Source organism: Manis pentadactyla, chromosome 3, assembly GCF_030020395.1.
Source record: "Manis pentadactyla isolate mManPen7 chromosome 3, mManPen7.hap1, whole genome shotgun sequence".
Taxonomy (NCBI): domain Eukaryota; kingdom Metazoa; phylum Chordata; class Mammalia; order Pholidota; family Manidae; genus Manis; species Manis pentadactyla.
The window spans coordinates 175,680,057-175,701,118 of NC_080021.1; the positions used below are offsets into that span (position 1 = coordinate 175,680,057).

The window sequence follows — 21,062 nt, forward strand, 5'->3', positions numbered from 1 at the left end:
ACTTATTTCCATGAAAGTTCTACTACAGGAGTATCACATCCTACCATTTTAACCAGCTAAATCTGTCCCTCATCCCTACCCCTTTGCATTAGCAGAGGTATTCATGCATTCTTCTACCTTGAATTATTACAATATCCTAACCCATCACTCCTTCACTAGCCTCCTGTTAATAACTCCAAAGCCAGTTATCTTCCACCATAACGTTGTCCTGGTGATATTTCCAAAAGACAAATACAATCGTGCTCTGGTTTCCAAGGTCATCATCAGCTTCTTGCTTGCTTCCGCTACTCCTACACATATACCCTAAAATAAAATGTACATTCAGTTCCCTGTGTCTGGAACACACATCTCCTACTGGTCAGCTCCCACATATTCTTTGATTCTTTCTCTGAGACCCCTTCCTGCCACAATCTGTCCCATTCCCAGTGAACACTGTGCAATGTTCCCCCGCCCAGTCCCTCCACAGCCCTTATATTATGCCTTCATCTCACTACATATCGATATTGAGTCAATCTGGATACTCCACCTCTTTAGATCACTGAGCAAGGACAAGCTGAGCAGTTTCTGACAAAGACAACCCTAGCAAAGATTATTAACTATATGTTCATTGAATGAATGAAGAAATGAGTGAAGAATGAACAAATGAAGATACAGCCCTCTGCCTTCCAGGAGCTTATGGTTTAGAAGAGAGATGCCCTTATAAACATGCTCCCCATGTCCCCAACATTGTACCAGATGGATTACAGAACACAAACTAAGACAAGATGCTCAAATGTTACAGTATTCTGTCTTTATAAGGGAATGATGTGAGATTTATTTTTAAATAGTTCATGTAAAACTTTTCATATGAAAATTTTCTACAAATACCATTTAAGTGAAATCTCAATTTTCAAAAAAAATGTCATCTAGAGTAATTTGATAGATTTACATAAATCTGTTTCACAAATTTGTAAGTATAAATTATGGGATGTCAGCATATAATTTTGTTGAAAGTGCTTTTTCACTAATATAATTAAGTCTGCCGAGACTATTCATGTTCAAGTCAAATAAAATGCAGAGTGAATTCTGTAAAAACCTGGTAGCTGAATCAACAATAAAAGGTGACTACACTGATTGATGTGTATCTATTATTTCATTTACAGCAGTAGTAATGTTTTATGAAATAAAAAAAGGACAAAAGCAGCATGAATCTTTTTAAAATCCCATGGTTAGCAGAACAGATCACTATGGTCCTCTGACAAACGACTATTTTCAACCTAAAGTCTAATAATGTGAGACTTGAGAAAAGCAAACTGAGAAGATTGTCTCCAAGCACGTCCCCTATATAAAACTGCATACACATACAAACACACACAAAAAATTGAGTTAGGAAAACTAGTTTTCACTCCAAGGAGGGACGATTTTTGTTAGACAGACTCTCCTCCTCCCCTCATTGTAACACCCTTTTTCCCTCTTTTCCCAAACATACAATAAAGTTGCAAATGGTTTGTGTTTCTTCAGATGGACTTTCTGTTCTTGGGCATTCATTATGTGTGTCTGTTCAGACAGGCTGTGCACTGCAATGCTGGCACCAAAGTAACATACACCAGACTTTACAAAAGAGCTTTCTTAGTATCACAGATCTGATATGTAACAAAGCCATGCATACAACAGATCAGGGGCAAGGTTTTGAGAGAATCTTTGAAGAGAGGGATGCAATCTTCTCTAGTGACGTTTTTCTGAAAATTTTAATTCCTGACTTAGCCTGAGCCAACTCAGACACAGCATGTCAGATACAGCAGGTCCTTCATTTAAACACACAACTACCTCAGGTCAAATTAAACAGGTTCTCCTCACTGCCCTCTATGAGCAAGATCAAATCGTGACACAGAAGACTGGTGAGATCCTATCACTACAGACCAAGCCAGCCTTCCTGAAAGTTTGATGCATTTTTACTAGTTTCCCAAAGGACATTACTAGGGATTATCATGATGGAGAACTCAACCTAGATGCTCACATAATACAGAAAACAGATAGCTCACTGGAAGACTTATCTTCCACCCAAATGCTAATAAAGCTGGCCTGAGACTAAAATGCCCCAGTATTTTTAAATTTTGAGGACTTCACAGGTATACTGAGATAATACAGACAAGTTTAAATTGTAACTTTCTACAGAAATCAAGATTGTAAATAGTGATAATTGGGTAAGTATTACCTAAGCAGCCCAATTCTAGAGGGAGTAGTTAATGTCCTCAGCATCAGGGCATTTCCTTTTCAAGTTAATTTTAATGGCTGTATATGTTCTCTGATTATGCAACTGGTAGAGCTCTATTTTTCTATAGTTCCAGTCCCGGTAATTATGAATCTGCTAGCAATGCAGTGTGACCTTGCTTAAGTTGGCGAAACTGTGGGTTCTTAATACATCACAATTTTAGACAACATTAAGAACTCCCACGCAATTCAGTCTCAGGCTACTGAGAACAGCAGAGGCTTTTAAATCCTCTGCATTCTTGAGCACTGCACAGGGGTTCTAAGATGTCCTGCATCCAAGACCAGGAAGATTAGGAAAAATTATCTTTATCCAAAGCGGACAAAATAAACCACTTCTTTTAGTATACACATCTTAGGATAAGACTAACTCAGAGCAAATTCTGTAGCCTGAGATAAAGTGAGTGAGATACTGTAGTATCTCAAAATACTACAGTTAAAACAAAAGCCAATTCTCATTACTTATTGATTTTAGGTAGTTGCTATGAAAGAAAAATCAGAAATTCTACCCTCAAACCCTGGAGCTGCCCCTGTGATAAAAGCAAAAGCCAAAAAACTCAGTTGGCCAAGAAAGTCAGACCCCACAGTTCAAAGACACTTAGGACACTAACAACTCAGAGCTAAAGCTTACTTCCAGTTAAAGATGTAGGTCAGCTGCAAAACTCTCATTTCTTAGTTAATTATGATTAACTTTGTACAGCATACAAACATATGCAAATACACATTTGTGTTCTTTGCTTTACCTTGTGCTTACTTAAAAGCAATGGAGTTTTTCAAGTAAATAATCATCTGAGATGAGGGCAAAGAACTATATTCCTTAAAGTATTATGGTAGTGAAGAGGGAAACCAGTCAACAAACACAGTAGTAAAAAGGGCATCTGCTGTTGCCTGTACTACCAGCTGGTGTCAATCTACACACATATACACAGACACACACACACACACACACACACACACACAAACCCTCCTAGGCAGGCCATCAAAAAGCAGTAAAGCTTCTTAATGTGTTTTTCTCTCTTTGTAAGAGAGAGTTCATTTTTTAAATCCAGATACTGCACAACAAAAATTTAAAGGTGCCCTTTTTGAAACTGTGTCAACCAGTCTTGCAAACAACTATGGAGAGCTCCGTTTTGTCCAGAATAATGGGAAACATTAGTCAGACTATACACATCCCACCTGGTCCACCTGATGAAAAAAATCCCTTCATAGAGATAAATTTTCTTCTTGAACACGTAACTTTAAAAAATCTTTCACCCCAAAGAAAAGGTTCATCAGCCAAAATATTCCAACATGCAAAACTCAGTAAATCTGTGGAGAAGCCTTTTCCACTGCCCCATAATTGCTGTATCCAGCTTTCTGAAGGCAAACAGCACCATTTTCTAATTGTAAACTGCTATAAAGAAACTTCTGAGTCTTACATTACATATATTCATCATATTTAATTCTCATAGCAAAGTTCTGTGTTGATACATTTGTACCAATTTCACAGATATGAATTTGGAGGTCCAGATATGCTAATTAACTTGCTCAAAGGTAGCAGGTAAATGGTAGTTAGGTTTCACTGAAACCAGGATTGATCATTCCAAACTCGGTTTTTCCAGCAGAATCTTGATCTTTGGCCAAGTTGGGGATTACTCGGAGGCAAAGGCCTGTGCATTCAAAGTTCACAAATTATCAGCCAGGATATTCATAATCTCCAAATACACCTGCAATTTTTTGTTGTTGTTCTTTGTCATTGACTGGAACTTCACCATTCTTTCATAATCCATCAAGACACTATGTATAAAAGAAAATTTTAAAAGCCTGAAAGAAAAGAAATGGCATCCTGCAGGTGTACGAATCACTTAAATCCTCAAAACACAGCCATCATTACAAAACAGATTAGAGATATCCACATTATAAAAAGACTCATTTAAAACAGGACTTGATTTGCATACTCCTTTTCCAGAAACTCAGAAAGCAATTCTCATGGTTAAAGCCAAACATGTCTGCTACTGCCAAAACTGTCTCCCACACAAGACACTTCTCTCTCAGCAGATTGCATTAAAACGCTTTCATACACACAGTGTGATTTCCTAGCTGAAGAAAAGCAGGTGGGATCAATACCACATGGTCTCTGCCCTCTGGGATGTTAGATTCAAAACTTAAAGCATGACAGTAAACAAGGGAGATGCAGGTACCTAACTGAACAGAGAACATCTATGATTAATTACTGGCATTTCATGCCTAACCAGGACAAATCTGAAAAAAGAGAAGTACTTAGTTGGTGAAAACACAGGTGAAATTTACTAGGAGTTTCTTGACAAAGAAATTAAGGGAATAGGCATATGAAGAAGGGCTAATTTGTAGAAATGCACAGAAGAGATAGTCAGACCAAAGGCACAGTGAACAAAAAGTGAGCTGTGTAGAAGAAAGTAGACTCAGAAACAGGGGTACGCACATGACGGTTAGTAGCAGTCATACTGCAGGATGGTTGACTTTGGTAGCCTGAGGCAGTCACTGAGAGGTGCAGCTGCACAGCAAGGAGACCACTGAGGAAGAAGCTGTGACAGCCCAGGAAGGGGACACTTCCCAAATACTTTTCAACTGAGTCTCTAAGATCTCTAAAAAAAAAAAAATTTAGAGGAAAAAAACCAATACCCTCCTTCAGAAGTCCCTACAAACTGCCCCAGTCCTAAACAGCTAATCTCTCATCTGGACAAATTCAGTCCAAATCTTCTGTTCCTATTCTTCCATTCCAAGAAAACTTTTGTCCATGACACCATTCTAACCCTTTGCCAAATGCCACTTGGCTTCCAATGAGCATGATTAACTCGATCCTACTCCCCTTTTCCCCAGAATTCAACTTTCAGACCACTCTTTTCTTTCAGTGGGCCTTCCAGAATAAGGACCAGAACTGGAACCGAATGAAAGCAACCTCGTACACCCCAGGAGGATTTGTACTTCCATGGCATAACCTCTCACCTTCGTAAGAGTTACAAGAGATAAGGAATTTTTTGCATCTTAAGTTAATACAGAGATGAATAAAGAGCACCAACCTAACACACTCTTAAATACTCATTCACTATGCACCTATTAGAGACGGATATAACCCCAGCCATGGAAAAGCAAAACCCAAGATGACTGCCCCAAGGAAGACTTACGATTTTCTATGATCTCTTTCACAGAGCTACAAAAATATGTATACTTGAATCCTTTTTTCTCCCCAGTTAAGCCTCTCTTATGAGTAGACATAAAGTGTTAACCTTATTTTGACATTTTATGCAGCAAATCACAAAGATATAAATGACTTCTGAATGCACACATACCTGAACCCCTCATGTATAATATGGCAATCAAGTCAAAAAAAAACAAGGGGAGAGGGAGAGAGGTAGGAAAGTTGGCCAAGAAGACATCACATCACATCACAGACAAAAGTTTCAAATTAAAGACATACATATCATTTCACTTTATCTGCATCACTGACAAAACAGTCCATATACATACCAGACTCCCACTGAGGAACAATTCTCCACTCCATTTTATTCCAAAAAGAAAGACCACAATTAAATTAGTGATATTTTTAGCAAAGACAAAGGAAGTAAAATTCCAAAAGATGTCCATTGTCCCTGATCAACACAAACATCTAGGTATAAATAACATGCAATTTTTCTTTGTATAGAACATTTTGCTTGGCTTCTATTTAGTAAAGAAAGGCAGTTACATTTTCAAGAGGATTTAAGGAATGTGGTTTTCTTCCTCCCCCTCACTTTAAGAGAGTCAAACAAAAGCACTGATTTTTATACTTAGGAGAAATCCCCCAACAGACCACTGGTGTTCGAGCAGGTTAGGGTATAAATGCTGATTATAAAGGAAACCTATTTAATTACTGCAGACACAGTTTCAAGGACAAGAAAGCCCTTTCTGAAGCAGTAAAGAGGGAAGAATCCCAATGGAACACCATCTGTAGAGGAACTGAGCAGTACATGGTAGCAAGTTTAAAGGCTGTGGGTCAGACAGAAACCATGGCTACAAATTAAGTCAAAGAGGTACCCTGACAGAAATAAATATTCATTCTGTTTTTGCTAAGGGACAGCTATGTTACAGAAACCACTCTGAGACCACAGGGCAATTTGCCCACCAAATAACAGATGGCTGCTAAAGAGAAATACAAAATGGTCTGGCTCCTACGACTGCCACATTAGTATCACAGATCAGCATTTCTTAACAAAAATAACCAAGTTTGAAAATTGAAAAGATTAGCTGTTACACTCTTCCAAATTTAAAATTCGCAAAACACTTTAAAAAGCAAATGCTTAGAAGATTCTTCCCAGTGACTTATTAGCACACAAACATAGCAGTGTCCACATTAGCACCACAGTAAATGTACCATATCACACTGAACTTGAAAAGCATATTAAAAATGAAATATTCAAGTCACATAAATACCTAAGCACAAAATAATCTTTTCAAACTATTGCCATTTTATTGTCTCAAGTACCCATGAATCAATAGCAGGATGAAGGGAAAAATAACTTTATTCAAGAAGAGCACCTGAACTTTAATTCTTCTTAAGAACCCTTAAAAACAGTTTTCTTTCACCTGCTATTACTGAAATTACTTGCTTATTCACATATCTGAGGCTCAATCTTGGGAAAGATACTGTGGTCTCACTGCATCAGATTAAATAATATTAAGGAACATCAGTACAGGAACTCAACAGTATAGACAGAGCTTCTTGGCTAGCTGGGCCACATTACATGGCAACTCTGCAAACACATTTTAAGATTAGGGAAAAGCCAGGTGGCAAAAGGTACCTCCTTCAGAAAAGCCCATCTTTTTAAAACTGAAATAAAGTTGATATACAGTATTATATTGGTTTAGGTGTATAGCATGGTGATTCAACAATTATATATATTACAAAATGCTCACCACAGCAACTGGAATTACTATCTGTAATTATTTATAATAATATTTGAAGTTATTATATTGACTATATTCCCCATGCTGTATTGTTCATCCCCTCAACTTATTTATTCTATAATTACAAGTTGTGCCTGTTTATACCCTACATCTATTTCACACATTCCCTCTACTCCCCTTCCCCCTATGGAAACTACCAGTTTGTTCTCATTTGTATGAGTCTTTTTTTGTTTGTTCATTTTATTATTTTAGATTGCACATATAAGTGAAATTAGATGGTATTTGTCTTTCTCTGACTTAATTCACTTAGCATAATACCCTCCTGGTCCATCCATGTTGTTGCAAACGGCAGGATTTCTTTCTATGGCTAAGTAATAGTCCATTGTACATATGTACCACATTTCCTATCTTTATCCATTCATCCATGGAAGGACACTTAGAGTGTTTCTGTATGTTGACTATTACAAAGAATGCTGCAATAAACACAGGGGTACATAATCTTAGAAAAATGCACCTTTTTGCCAAGAAAGTGTCCCCCAAAGAAAGGCGGCTAGGAGTTTAAGGCTCCTCCTCATCTGTAATACCTCATCTGTGAAAAGAGCTGAGGTAAAAGTACACTCTAATGCTCACCCCTGTGACTACACCGTCTGTTTTGCCCTTGTCAAGCAAGCTTCACAAATAAATTCAGACCTGTGCATTAGGATCAACTCATGTTAAAGAGTTCCTACACTGTAGAATGCTATATAACACACCAAGTATTCTATTACAAGTATACCACAAATGAAGATTTCACTGAACACTAGACTTCCAGCTCACTCCAAAATTCAACAGCCTTTAGTATCAAGGAGTTTTCCTTTTCTGTTGCTGAAAATTTCTTCTTTGTTATTTATAAAGGAGCAGGAGACTAGTTATGTATTATAAACTAATCTTCTTTATTTTGGGAAAACTTTAAAAATCTTATATATACCTCCAGATCACTAACTAGTCAATCCCTACTCCCAAATACAACCTCTAAAATCAGTGTTTTTTCTAGTTCTCCCAATAATCAACATAAACATTATTATGGTATTCCATTTATACCCAGATTACCAGTATCTTACTTTCCTCAAACAGGAACATTTCCTAGCTAAAAAACACAAATACACACATATACACACTGAAGTTTATCTCCTAACCCAAAAGACTTCTCTACCATATCTGGGTGCTTGAGCCTCCACTCTTCCCGAACCTATATCTAATATTAAAGGACATAGATAGAACTTGTACTATGTTTAAAAAGTTTTATCTTCTATCTACATCTATGACTTGTTTATGTGTAAAAACTTCAGATACCCAGACAAAGATTGATTGGCTCTAAACAGCATTCTTTTGAAGAAAGGGAGAGGGCCAAATTATAATTTTTAAGGCTCTAGAAAGATTACATTAAGGAGACATTTAAAACATTCAATTCACTATTCTATGCTAGTTGACCATCATAATTTTAGTCTTTCCACTCTTAAACATGGAAACTCAGTACTTCTTTTATTTCCTATCAATTCTTGACTCTTATCATTGAATATCCAGATACAAAAAAATAAAAGTTAACCACAGTAGTAAGTATAATAGTGATAAATATATTGGTTATCAAATTTTACCAAATGATTGTCCTTGGCCAGATTTTAAACCTTCACATAAGATAATTACTTCCCAATCTCAATTTCTGTCCCAAGACCCTTGATTCCATTATTTACAAAGCTACTGTGTTCCTTCATTTTCATTCTCTGTCACTTTCACCTTGGATTTTTAAAAAGTGAGGCAAATTTTCTAAAGAAAATTCAAATCAAGTGACAAACAAGGTTTCCCAGAATTTCCCAGAGTTACAGGAATTCCCCAGAGGAATTGTTTACTAAATGCAGAATCTACAGCCTATTTCAGGTGCTAATTCAAAGATTTTTTGTATTACTTCCTAAAATGTAGTAATATCCTGGCAAGGCCATCACTCTCCCCATCTCCAAATCGTGTTTTTACTTAAAGCCACTTGAGTAGATATCCCTTTCTAAACCTTTAAGCTTATATAAATATCTTAACATGATGTAATGTGGAAATATAAAATTGACCAGATATTTCCCCAAACAATTACAGTTATGATTCTGCACCCATGACTAGATACAATACTGTAAGGATAAAACTAGAATTTGATCTTTTCAAAGAGAACTTTAGACTGTGCCCCAAAAAACTGATCTTGATGATATGTTACACTAACTCCATGGGACAACTATTTTGACACACCATAGCCACCCTGTTCAGATAATATTTTCAAGTGGACTAAAAACAAACTACAATTCAATTCAGTTGTATGAAAAAAGCTCTCAGGGACTGGTAGCATGGTTAGGAAGAAGCATCCAGAAGACAGTGCCTTGGAGGCCACTGTTTTAATGAGCCAGTTGGCTCCTTGAGACTGGATTTAAAGCATCAAAATGGGAGGAAATAAACTAGTTCCCTCAGGCTCCAGTGACCCTGAATACAATGAAATGATTCTCGTTTACCTGTTTGCATGCAGCTCTGCTTCTTTTAAACCTTACTTTGAAAGGAGAATTTGACTTCCTCAGGATAAAGCCCAAGGTCAAAAAGGTTGTGAAAAAGAATCAAGGGCATCACCACACCTACTGACCAGGTAATAAGCAACGGGATCTAGGATCTACCACCTCTAATACAAAAATGAAAATTTCAGTTGAGCTGGAGAGGAAGCGGGGGTGGATTACAAGACTTCTGAACCACACACACTCCCCCTTCAAAATCAAAGCTTTCTGTAGAAAACAGAGTTCCAACAAAAAGTACAATCATGAGAAAAGAACTCATTAAGAGCTAAAAATAAACTATAATTCACAATATGCATAAGGATTTAACAGAAAGAAAAGGAAAACAAGATGTAAAATTGCATCTGCTAAGTTAACCGTGCCCTCATGGAAATCGCCACCCTCCCTTACACAAACTGAAATCTGTGAAGTCTGTGATGACTGAATAAAGCAAGGCTTTAACTGTTTTCAATGAATATTTCAACAACAAAAAAGGGATAGCAATTTTTTTCTAAGTCCTCTGGTCTGCTAACACTACATGAGTATTGGGCTCCTTAACATTCAAACACACAGGTCTCTGCATTTCCCTACTTGAAAATCTTACTTTATAAATAAAGAATATTTAGTAATAGTTTTTACCATTTATATTAAAGGTGTATTAATCTTATGGAAGAAGATGTCAATAAAAGTGAAAATAAGCCTGTTAGTTTTTCTCTAACCCACACCTCTTGGCTCAGTCTAACAACTTGCTGACCTTTCAGGCCAGTAATAGTCCACTGGGTAAGCTCAGCTCAAAGAACCTTCATATTTTAAGTAAGTCAAGCTCATTCATTCTGAATAACATTCACACAATACAACATAGAGCAATAACTCCACACTCCAGAGTTCTAGTTCAGAGAGGTTGATGTATTATCATTAATCATCTTTCCAGGCTCCCAAGTCCTGCCTTATACTTCCTATTCCCTCTTTATCCCACCCCTAGAAAAATCAATTATGTTGGTTAAATTACCTAAAAAAGCAAAGGATAGAAATTTAGCTTTCCATTTCCCACATCATGAGAAACTAAGAATTCTCAGACAACAGATTTACTTGGAAATTTTTTTCTCAAAAATTAGCTTACCCAAGGGAAATAGTCTGCAACCATCATGTCACTGAATGAATATTAACTGGTAGGAAGGGGATCAGAAAGAGAAGAGAGAGAGTGCTCCTGTGTGCTAGGCAATTTACACAAGCAACTCCAAGTACACTAACAGCTTATATAAGGCTGTGTTACAAGTAACTGACTGGTCTGGGATTTGAAATCAAGCATAATATGTCCTTTCTAAACTGAAACTTCTGAAACTAATGCTTGGTAGGCCACCTCCCTAGCAGGGAACAGAAGTTGAGCGGGCATTTTATCTCAATGTTATTCCTGAGAACTTAATTCCAAGCTAAGCAAGTAACAACCCTAGCATACATAGGGGTTTGGTTAACCCTAATACCACACTGCATTCAAGTCCATTTCACATGGAAAGATGAGATGGAACACTTACAGAGTTTAAATTAAATACTCCCATATTGCCTCTCCTCACCCCCTTGAAGGAGGCATACAGAGTGAGAATCTTTGTTCTAATTTAGAACAATGTGGAATGATCACCCCTCTACTACCTAAAGAAGACAGTAAGAGATTTCCGACTCTATTAAGATCACAAAAAGATAGTGTGAACTGACAACCTGCTGCTTTATAGTGTAAAGCCCTCAAAAACATTTGATGACAGACACCACCGCCAATGAAAGATATACAATATATCCAATGGTGTCGAAATACTGACATCTTACAACTTTGAAAAACAAAACCAAATACATTAAGGAGTAAAACATGTTAAATAAGTCACAACAGAGGTCTGACAAATCAAATGGCACTCACAAGTAAAATGCCAGAAAATGTTTTTTAAGGTTGACCTTTTTAGTTAGAAAGGCACGCTCTGAGTTTCCACAGCTCTCAAAATTTAGTAGCAGCAGTGTGCTCCACTGAAAGTCAATAACTTAGAACAAGATCAAAAGAAGCTAGCGAACTCTGAAGCACAGCTTTAGCTTCAGTGATCCACTGTTCAGGAAATGTTTAAAAGAAAATGTTCCAATAGGTGCAAAATAAAAATGCTTTGCTCTATTCATAATTTATAAAGTTAAATAGCAAAGGCTGGTACTAAGGTAGTGTAATAGATATAAGGTAATGAAATAAAGACCATTAAAAGAAAAGCAGGTTGATTTTGTATTACATGGGGGCAGGGGTGGGATGACTTGAGGGTAAATTAAGGTAATGAAATAGGATAATCAATTTCATACCTGAGGAGAAATAGGATTTTACCATTCTATAGATTACAAAAGGAAGAAGAAATCCTGTATCAGAATTTAATTGTTCTTTACCTTCTCCCATTTAGTTCACCATCTTCTTTCTCATTTACATTTTTTCCATCATTACCATGACAGTCACTAAATAACTGATTGAAAATGGTTTCTATTCTATACCACCAATCTCCTGATGGGCAAGTAAACAAGAACTAGAAAAAAGAATGTGAAAAGATCTGGGATAGCAATCAGCTCACAAGCACGCATTACCTTACTAAATTTTAGGGGGGGACTGAAATCCTTACACAACTTCAACTGCATTCTTAGTTCCTGTGAATTTGAACACATTAACAAAGTTTGAGTATGGATCAAACTAAGTTAAAATAAAAGGTGCTACATTCCTAATCTAGTGGCAAGATAAATATGGTCATTCAAGAAGTCCCAGTGACAATAAGGGCAAAAAAAGAACATAATCAGAACTCCTAAACCTCATTTACCCAATAGGTTCAACTTTATTTCCCCAGTAAATACTTCTTAAAAGCTGCTGGAAAATGTGTAATCAGCTCCTGGGAGTTGCAATAATTTTTCTTCATTTCCTTCTAATGTAATAAAGTACAAAGTAATACAAATGTCAATATCAAGAAATCAGAGAAATAAAAGTCCCTAAATTTACAAATTAATCAGGAACATTTCTGTTTCAAACTTTTCTATATCCTCAAAATAGATGTTTTTCTTCCAGCAACTGGCCGCTTTAGGTTTCACTACCATAGCATACCCAAAGAAGAAACCTTTTCTGTTCAGGTTTGTAATTTGAGAGTTAATTCATTTAATGGTGAAGGGGTCCCGAGTATGCCACTTTGGCATAAGGATTCTTCTGAGCTGAAGGCAATTCAGGAGTTCTCTGCCCTATTCTTTTCTGCCTAAACACAGGTTATCAATGTCCCTTGTGAAGATGTCTCCTTCTCCTGTACCAGGGAGAGTGCAATTCTCACAACCAGAGCGAGAGTCAGCACCAAGATGCACACACAAACCTTGCTGAAATAGTTCAGTGCCTTCCATTAGTCTCCCTCCATGTATGTACGTTCACTTCTCCACAATTTATCTTGCCTCAGAGTTCAAATCCCTTTTCCTCTGTTAAATGATACATAAGCCCCGGAGTCTAACCACTTCTTTGAGCTTCAATTCTGTGAATTCTAAGTGCACATAAAATATTTAATAAATATCATGTACCTCTATTTCTATTAATCTCCCTCTGCAGTTTTACTGAAATGTAATTGACATTAGAAATTGTATAATCTGTCTTTTGTTAGATTCAGTGAATGGGGGTCTACAAATTAAACTAAGAGGGTAGAGGGAAAATTTCCTCCCTGACAATGGAAAAGAATCATATTTGATTTCTTAAATTTCATAAATTTCTAATTTCACTATCCTGAAATTCTTCATCTTAATTAACCAACACTAACACTGAAAATTGTTCTGTAAAATACCCCAGTTCAAGTGGAGAAAATGAACACAGAAAAATATGAACCTATTTTGAGTGGAAAAAATGAACCCAGAAGAAAAAAATTTTTTAATTTCCCCAAAAACTTTATGAAAAGCTTTTATAATGATAACATCAAATTTTTTAAATGACTGATTAGCCATGACCTTTAGAAAGGACAAACATACAATGGAAAAATAATTAGGTTTAAAAATACATGCAAATAAAGCTTATTCAGCACCACATACAAAAACAGAATTTGAATTTCAGTTCATTTTATACAAATTTCACTTCATAAAAATTTAGCCACTAAAATCTAAAACAGCTGTACTCAAATGTATCATATTCCACAGTTAATACACTAGGGAACCACCAGTCTCTGACGACATGCAGTTAAGTTATTGTGTGAAGACCTGGGAACACACTAGCCTTTCTACCAAATTTCTAATAGTAAGAGAAGTCTGCAAAGTGAAAGGTTAGCTACCATACCCACCCACCACCTACCAAACCATCCTCTCTTTTCAACTACTTGTCTGCAATAATCAAAATTCTTGATTGCTTAATACTATGAACACCAAACAGCTGACCTTAAGATTGTAACTGACATACAGCCACCTTTTCAAATTCATGTTCATCAAAACAGCCTCCTGCTCACTGTGATTAACTGACTTCATCACAGTAAGTGCTGTTAAGTTTGAAGGTGCACATTAGACTAATAAAATACCACTTACCTGTTCCAATCCTGGAGAGCTAAAGCCATTTTTGTTTTTAAAAAGAGGAGCAGTGAACCCCATGCCATTAAAATGAGGTTGGAAAGTCACATTATTCTGATCAAATAAACCAGGTTCAAAACTAACTTTAAAGTTCTCAGAAAGCAACATAAACACTATTAAACCTAGCTAATAACGCTCATATAAAAAGAGTTTTCCACTCAGGTTCTAAGGACAAAATAAAGGAGGCCTGTGTTACCTTACCATGCCTATTCAGATGCCACATCAGCGAAGTACCTTCTAAAGCAGCCTGTAGTTTGTATTTGTTTTGGTCTTTGTTTCCCCTTTTGTCTGAAAGCTTCTAGTTGGCAACTGATGGGTTGGCATAGGACCTATCTCAAACAATTCCTAGAGTAAAAGTGAAAACACCATACACCAAGATAAAAAAAGAGCACCACTCATCACCTGAGGTCTTCAACTGTAATTCTGTAGCTCTTCTATTAGAAAAAAGGAAAAGTAACAGCAAAGGAAACAAGCTAAGCTATCCTGGAGGTCTGAAAACTAATTACACACTTAACACACACACACTTAACACACACACACACACACACACACACACACACTTAAACTCTGCCCCTCTCTCTGTCTCTCTGTCTCTCTCTTTCTCTCTCTCTCTCTGGGACAAGCTGAATATTCAGTAAACACAGCCTGGTGACTTTTAAACTTGGTATCTCCAGTCCGGAACCCCAGGAATTAACTCATCCTCCCAACGCTGGGTGGAGACAAAACCTGAAACTTAATTTGCCACAGAATTTGGTGCTACAGTTATAACTCCTCTCCCACCTACCTCCACTCAGAATTCAGGAAAACCTGGAAATCCCTGGCTCTATCTCCCTGCAAAATGTTCAGCAAGTAAAGTAGGTAACTCCCAGATAAATGGAACACTCCTGGCCTCATCTACAGAGATTCTGATTCAGTAGGTCCAGGAACCTGCATTTTTGGCAGTCATTCCAAGTGATTCCAGCACAGGTGCTCTACTGACTATGCAACCAAAGACTGGTTCCCAAAACTGCTTGCTTGCTCATCAAAATCACCAAGGGAGCTTTCTGACAAGACACCCAAAGACTCCAGTATTTTCCAAAACTCCTGCAGGTGAGGATGTACAGCCGAACTTGGGAACCACTGGGTTGGAATATCTGATTTCACAATATTTTCACCGATTATGAAGTTTCCAGAGAAGCACAGACATTCTCATTTCAGTCCTTGACTTTCAAAAATCTTCCATTCCTGTTCTAAAACAGGCACACTCCCCAGAAGATGCCCCTCAGTGACCCTGTACAAGTTATCTCTTTCACTATAAATTCATCAGTTGGTCCTATGCTTAATTTTTTGAGTTCTGGCCTCCCAACAAGAGGGCAAGGAGGAAATAATCCTGGGAAAGAATCAGAAAACCAGAATTCTGGTCCCCGCTCTAACACTTAATAGCTATGGGGTCTTGGAATAGTCCTTTCAACAAACTTGGGCCTCTCATCACCTGGTATGTGAGAGAAATGGCTAAGGTCATCTCAAGAGCCTTTCTGATTTGAATGCTCTATTATTCATTCCTTTCCCTGGATAAATCCATTTCACTCCACTAGAATGCAGCATCAGCAGGTATCAAGGGCTCTGAAGTGCATTTAAGAACTCAAAGGGATGGACCAACATTGGCTAAGCTGTACAAGCAGCAGCTTTTCATAATTAATGCCTATAGATAGGAGGCAGGATGAAATATAAAGCTGGGCACGAGCCCAAAAACAGGGCCTGAAAAACAACATAGTAAATAGAATTTAGGCTAGAGAGGAGATTACTGTACTTGCTACTGAAGATGTTTCTTAATGTATTTCCCTAATCCTCATTCTATCAAAAGTGACATGAATTTGCTAACACCAACACAATCTAAAAATTATACACACTTTGAGGTTTTAGGAAAGAGGCACACACTTTCCTAACTAGATATTTCTGTATCTGTGATACAGTTTCTTAATACAGCATTATTTAAGTAAGAAACATTTTAAGAGAAGTGAAAAGGAGGGATTTAAATTTTTTTTCCTGAAGAATGATCCCTGAGTTTTCTTACAAACCACTCATTAATGCTTACCGCCTATAAAAATCAGAATGCAAAGAGCTAAACTAAACCCCCAAGGTAGGATAAGTCGGAAGAGACAGACCAAGTAACTCTGACTTGACTCTAAAAATGTGTACTGAGAAACTGCATTAAATGGCTAAGCTAAACAACAGAGAGCAGGGTCCAAATCCCCCGTTTCTTTCAAAACTTTGCTAGAGGATGTTAATAGTAGTTCTTAGGAAGATACGTCCACTTTGCAAAGAGCAACAATTTAAAATCCAGTTTTAGAAATGTACCATTTACTAGACTATTTTGTTCAATACAAATATTTACTAAGAAACTCAGTACAAAACAAAAATTCTAAGGTAATTTATGCATGAAGCTAAATGAGTCAGACTCTTCTGAACACCTTTTTAACTATATTAAGAATAAGATGTCAGTGGGCCAAATCAAAACAGGGTTAGTAGAAAAGAGGTCTTTTGTATTCAGTTTACCTACTCAACTTTTCACTTTATAGTTCACTATCATGGATATTCATTTTATGAAACATGCTCAATGAACAAGTTACAGAAGAGTTTCAGGTTGTCTGATAACCAGTTAAATAAATTCAAAAGACTTCATGGAACAAGTTCAGTGGAAATCTAGTACCAAGGAGATATCTCCTAGAGTGAGTTCTATGGTAAAATGAGTTTGAGGAATTCTGTTAGAATTGTTTCTTTACAGCACGATATTATTTTTAATATGGTGATGATCTGCAATGTCTCTCTTAAGTAGGAAACTTACGGAGGGCAGCATCTCTTTTCTGTCAATGGAACATTTATTTTGAGGAACATTTGTGACTGTATTTCATGGAAAAGCTTAGAAAATATCTTTCAACCCTCATGCCCACTGTGGATTTTATTGGGTAGTCCACTTGTTTATGAGAGGTAGAAACTTTATTATGGTAGAAAACTCCACCCTCTCACTGAAAAGACAATGGAGCAGGATTGAAAGAAATGGACAACAAATATTAAAGAAGGTTGCCAGTAACCATGTATTTCAGATTACACATGCACTATGATTCTATTACCTCTGTCCACAACACTAAATTCAGGGAGGTAAAGGGTGTGAAGATAAAGAATTCAAATATATCCAATTGTGCCACCAAACAGCTCTAATAAAAGTTTACAGAAGAATAAAGTAATTCAAGACTGACCAGAGACGAGAGATAAAAATCCTTGAGATGTTTCCTGTGGAAAATGCCTAATACAAAAGATGTATGGTTTAATATTTTCATCTGTTCCCAGGATCATAACCGAAATGTAACTTTCATATGCCTTCTTCAAGCATGTTTTTTTTAATGGTAGCAATAGTTACTAGGCAATTAAACTAGAAATCATATCACTGATGTCACAGCTTTCATACTACTTATCACATAGTATCAGGGCCCACAGCTGTTATAAGAGCCTTTCTCTACCTTTTCCAACTTTTTTCAAAAACTGTTTCTTTGTAAACTTCATGTACGCTGCTCACATTGATTTGGGATATAGAAATGGAAACTCTCACCCATTTGATTATCAAGTATTCAAAAACAAAAGACAAGTCTTCCTGATGATAGCATGGTAAATATCTAAGTAACATAATTAGTTGAAAAATAATTATTCAGAATGGATTGGTGACAACCAGGTTTTACTTGGTTTTTACTTGATTTACTTGATTTCAGTAAGTTCTCTCGGTGAACCTCAATCTGCAGCTCAAGGAAACACCACTGTGAGACCAAGCCTAAGTGATAATTCTAAGAACTCACTCATCTTGGAAAGAACAGCCCTACTGATTGGGAAAAGGACAGCTAAAGGTACCATCTCAGGAAAAGTCAAAATTGACATCAGAAATTACCTGGCATGTTCTCTCCTTTGCCCATACCTCATTTTACCAAAGGAAACCTGAAGCCAAGAGCTGACTTGTCCAAGGTCATTTGACTAACTAGTTAAAGTTGGATCCTGGTGCAACTCTTCACACTGCCTTTAGGTATCCTTCACTCATTTCAAACATTTAATTTTATACTTTCAGTTATAAACCATGTAAAACAATTTTATGCACACCATCACCTAAATTTAACAGTGACATGGAAAATCCAGGGAATATTTCTACATGTAACTTCATACATGTTGTTTGAAAACAACTGCAGGAAGCATTAACCCTTCTACCCTAAGAACATGCCCCTTAGTTCGGTGTTGGCTTATTCTAAAAATTTAGTCAAATCTTACAAAATACTAAAGATATTTTTCCAGTACTTAATACTTAAAAAGTACCATGCTTTTATTCTTATCTTTATGATAAGAGGAGCACTCATACATCCCATTTTCCTCTCCTTGTTAAAGAACAGACAATATCTTGCTATACTCAAATTCTATCACTGCAAATATTTATACTTTGACAGTATGAATATTATCACTTACTCTGTATTACGTATTATAAGCAGGACTATAAAGACTTAAGGGAAAAGACATTTTATGAGGTTTTTCTCCTCTCCCAAACACAATATTCTCCTTATATCTCATTGCTGAAATGCTAAGTCATGTGAGCTCAGAGAACTAAAAACTAACGGTTAACATGGCACTTGCTGCCCCAGACACATACATACTTTTAAAACACTTTTCAAAGATGTTATTGTACAGTTCAAAGTATATAAAAGTCTAGCGATAATATACACTGACCATAAAAATGTTTTCTGCTTTATAAGGAAAACAAAACTTAAAACTAAGTTTCAGGCTGCTGATGTAGTCAATAACAGAGAGAATATCTAGACATGTAAAACTGCAGCACTGAATGATTTACAAGGAGTAAACTTACTATTTTCTCACATCTTGAAACACAATCCTATAAATGGGATAAGCCTATATAAAACTGCATACCTGTTATTTTGTCTCTTACAAGCTTACAGGACTCTATTTCACCGATGCTCCCAAAAAGGCTTTTTAGTTCCTCCTGGGTCATGTTCTGAGGAAGGTAGTTGACTATTAAGTTGGTCTTGCTGTCCTCTGTGTTCCCAGAGTCAACTGGTGATGAACAGTTGTTGTTTATGGTGGTTGGACCATTGGCTGTGTTATTGCAAGTTGGCCCATTAGACAGTTGTGTTTCCATGGCAGCAATTACCTGCTAAAAACAGAGAAAATAACAAATGTCAGAATTCATATTTCACAAACTATTAGAGATTATTCCATCCAAGAATTTAAATACTTGTCACTAAACACAAGTTGTTCTGCTGAAATTACAACAGAGCTTCAACAGAAAGTGCAACACCTATGCTAATTTTTACTTCCTATTCAGCTATTCAATTTAAGATCACAACTATATTTTCACATACATATTCCATACATGCACATAAGCACAATTTAGATCTTAAACATTCTCTAGAACCACATTCTGGGTCTACTCACATATCCTTACTTACCTGAAGTGTCCACAGACTTGAGGAAATTTAGTACCAAAGAGCACAGAATTGAACCCTGACTAAAAATCATACTAGAAAATTAAAGTGCTCATTAAACATGCTACAAAAAGCAAACCAAAAAAATGGTCTACCTAACTTTGAAGAGATTTTTCAGTTAGCCTATGAGTTTCAATATTCTAAAACTGACAGACAGACATCCATTAACTTAAAATCAAGGAGCAAGAGTACTGTAAATATATAGAAATTTGTCAACATGTACTGTTTTGGTTACATATTGAAAATGTTTTTGAGTGACAATATCTCGTACCTCTACTATTAGTAAGAAATAAGAAAAATATCAGATGTTATGTTAGGACATGAAAAGGATTTGTAGGATAACATGGAAAAGAAGCTGTGAGTACTTAATGTACCTTGTAGAATCTGACAAGCCATTCTTGTTGACCTTGGCAGCGAAAGATCACCATCAAGGCAACTGATGTACGTCATCAAAATAAAATCCCCAAACAATTCGATATATTTTGCCTTGACTCTGACTTTAAAAGGAAAAAAAAAACCCCAAAAACCCCTATCCAGTCCACCAAAACAACAATGTAAACATCAGCTTTTGCAAACAGACCAGCCCAAGGAAATTTTCATTTGAGCACATAAGCCTGTTGAAAATCTAAGTAATAAGTTATCTATAAACTCCAAATACAGAATAAATAGCAGAGTTGGGGGAAATGTCTTTAAACTGTTGAAGGTACTATAAAAGTCATTTATTAAGCAAATTTGAATCTAGTTTCCTAAAAATCAATTCTAAGCTCTTTCAGCAAGAGTCACAAAGCACAGCCCCAAATTTTCTAAAGCCATCTTCCTATAGCTATCTACTTTGCATAGCCAAGATTGTGGGGGAATCCAAATATCAAAGCATCACAGAAAGAATTATTCTTCATACTTGATCTAATACATCCTCATCTCCTCAAAGAACTACTTCTCAAAATTGACAATTCTGAATTGATGGGATGCTAGTTTGGGGGGAAAGTTTTAACATATAAAAGGCAAAGAATTTAAGGCAAAATTAAAAAAGCAAAGTAGAAGGAAAGAGTGTTACAAGAGAAAAAAAGTCCTTTAAAAGGCATATTGCCTATGAAAAATGAAAGGGCACCACAGCAGATAAGCACATAGGAAGAAATATCTAATGCCAAGAGAGGTTTATAGGACAGATGGAGACTGGTTAGACTGAACAAGAAATCAGTGTTATCAGGAGAAAAAATAGGAGACAAAATCCAGACTACCAATGAAATATCAAACAACCTATAACCCC

At 36.5% G+C, this 21,062-nt stretch overlaps 1 protein-coding gene across 10 annotated transcripts in view; it reads right to left on the reverse strand.

The window, feature by feature from the left end:
• The window catches only part of ELAVL2 (ELAV like RNA binding protein 2), a 164,883-nt gene that overhangs the window by 55,861 nt on the left and 87,960 nt on the right, over positions 1 to 21,062 (reverse strand). For 8 of the 10 annotated variants that reach the window (XM_036898138.2, XM_036898141.2, XM_036898135.2 and 5 more), the window contains one exon: positions 19,221 to 19,464. In XM_036898138.2, the coding sequence (XP_036754033.1) occupies positions 19,221 to 19,464 (244 nt within the window). The remainder of the gene's footprint in view (positions 1 to 19,220; positions 19,465 to 21,062) is intronic. The other 2 variants (XM_036898126.2, XM_036898127.2) reach the window with 1 other exon arrangement.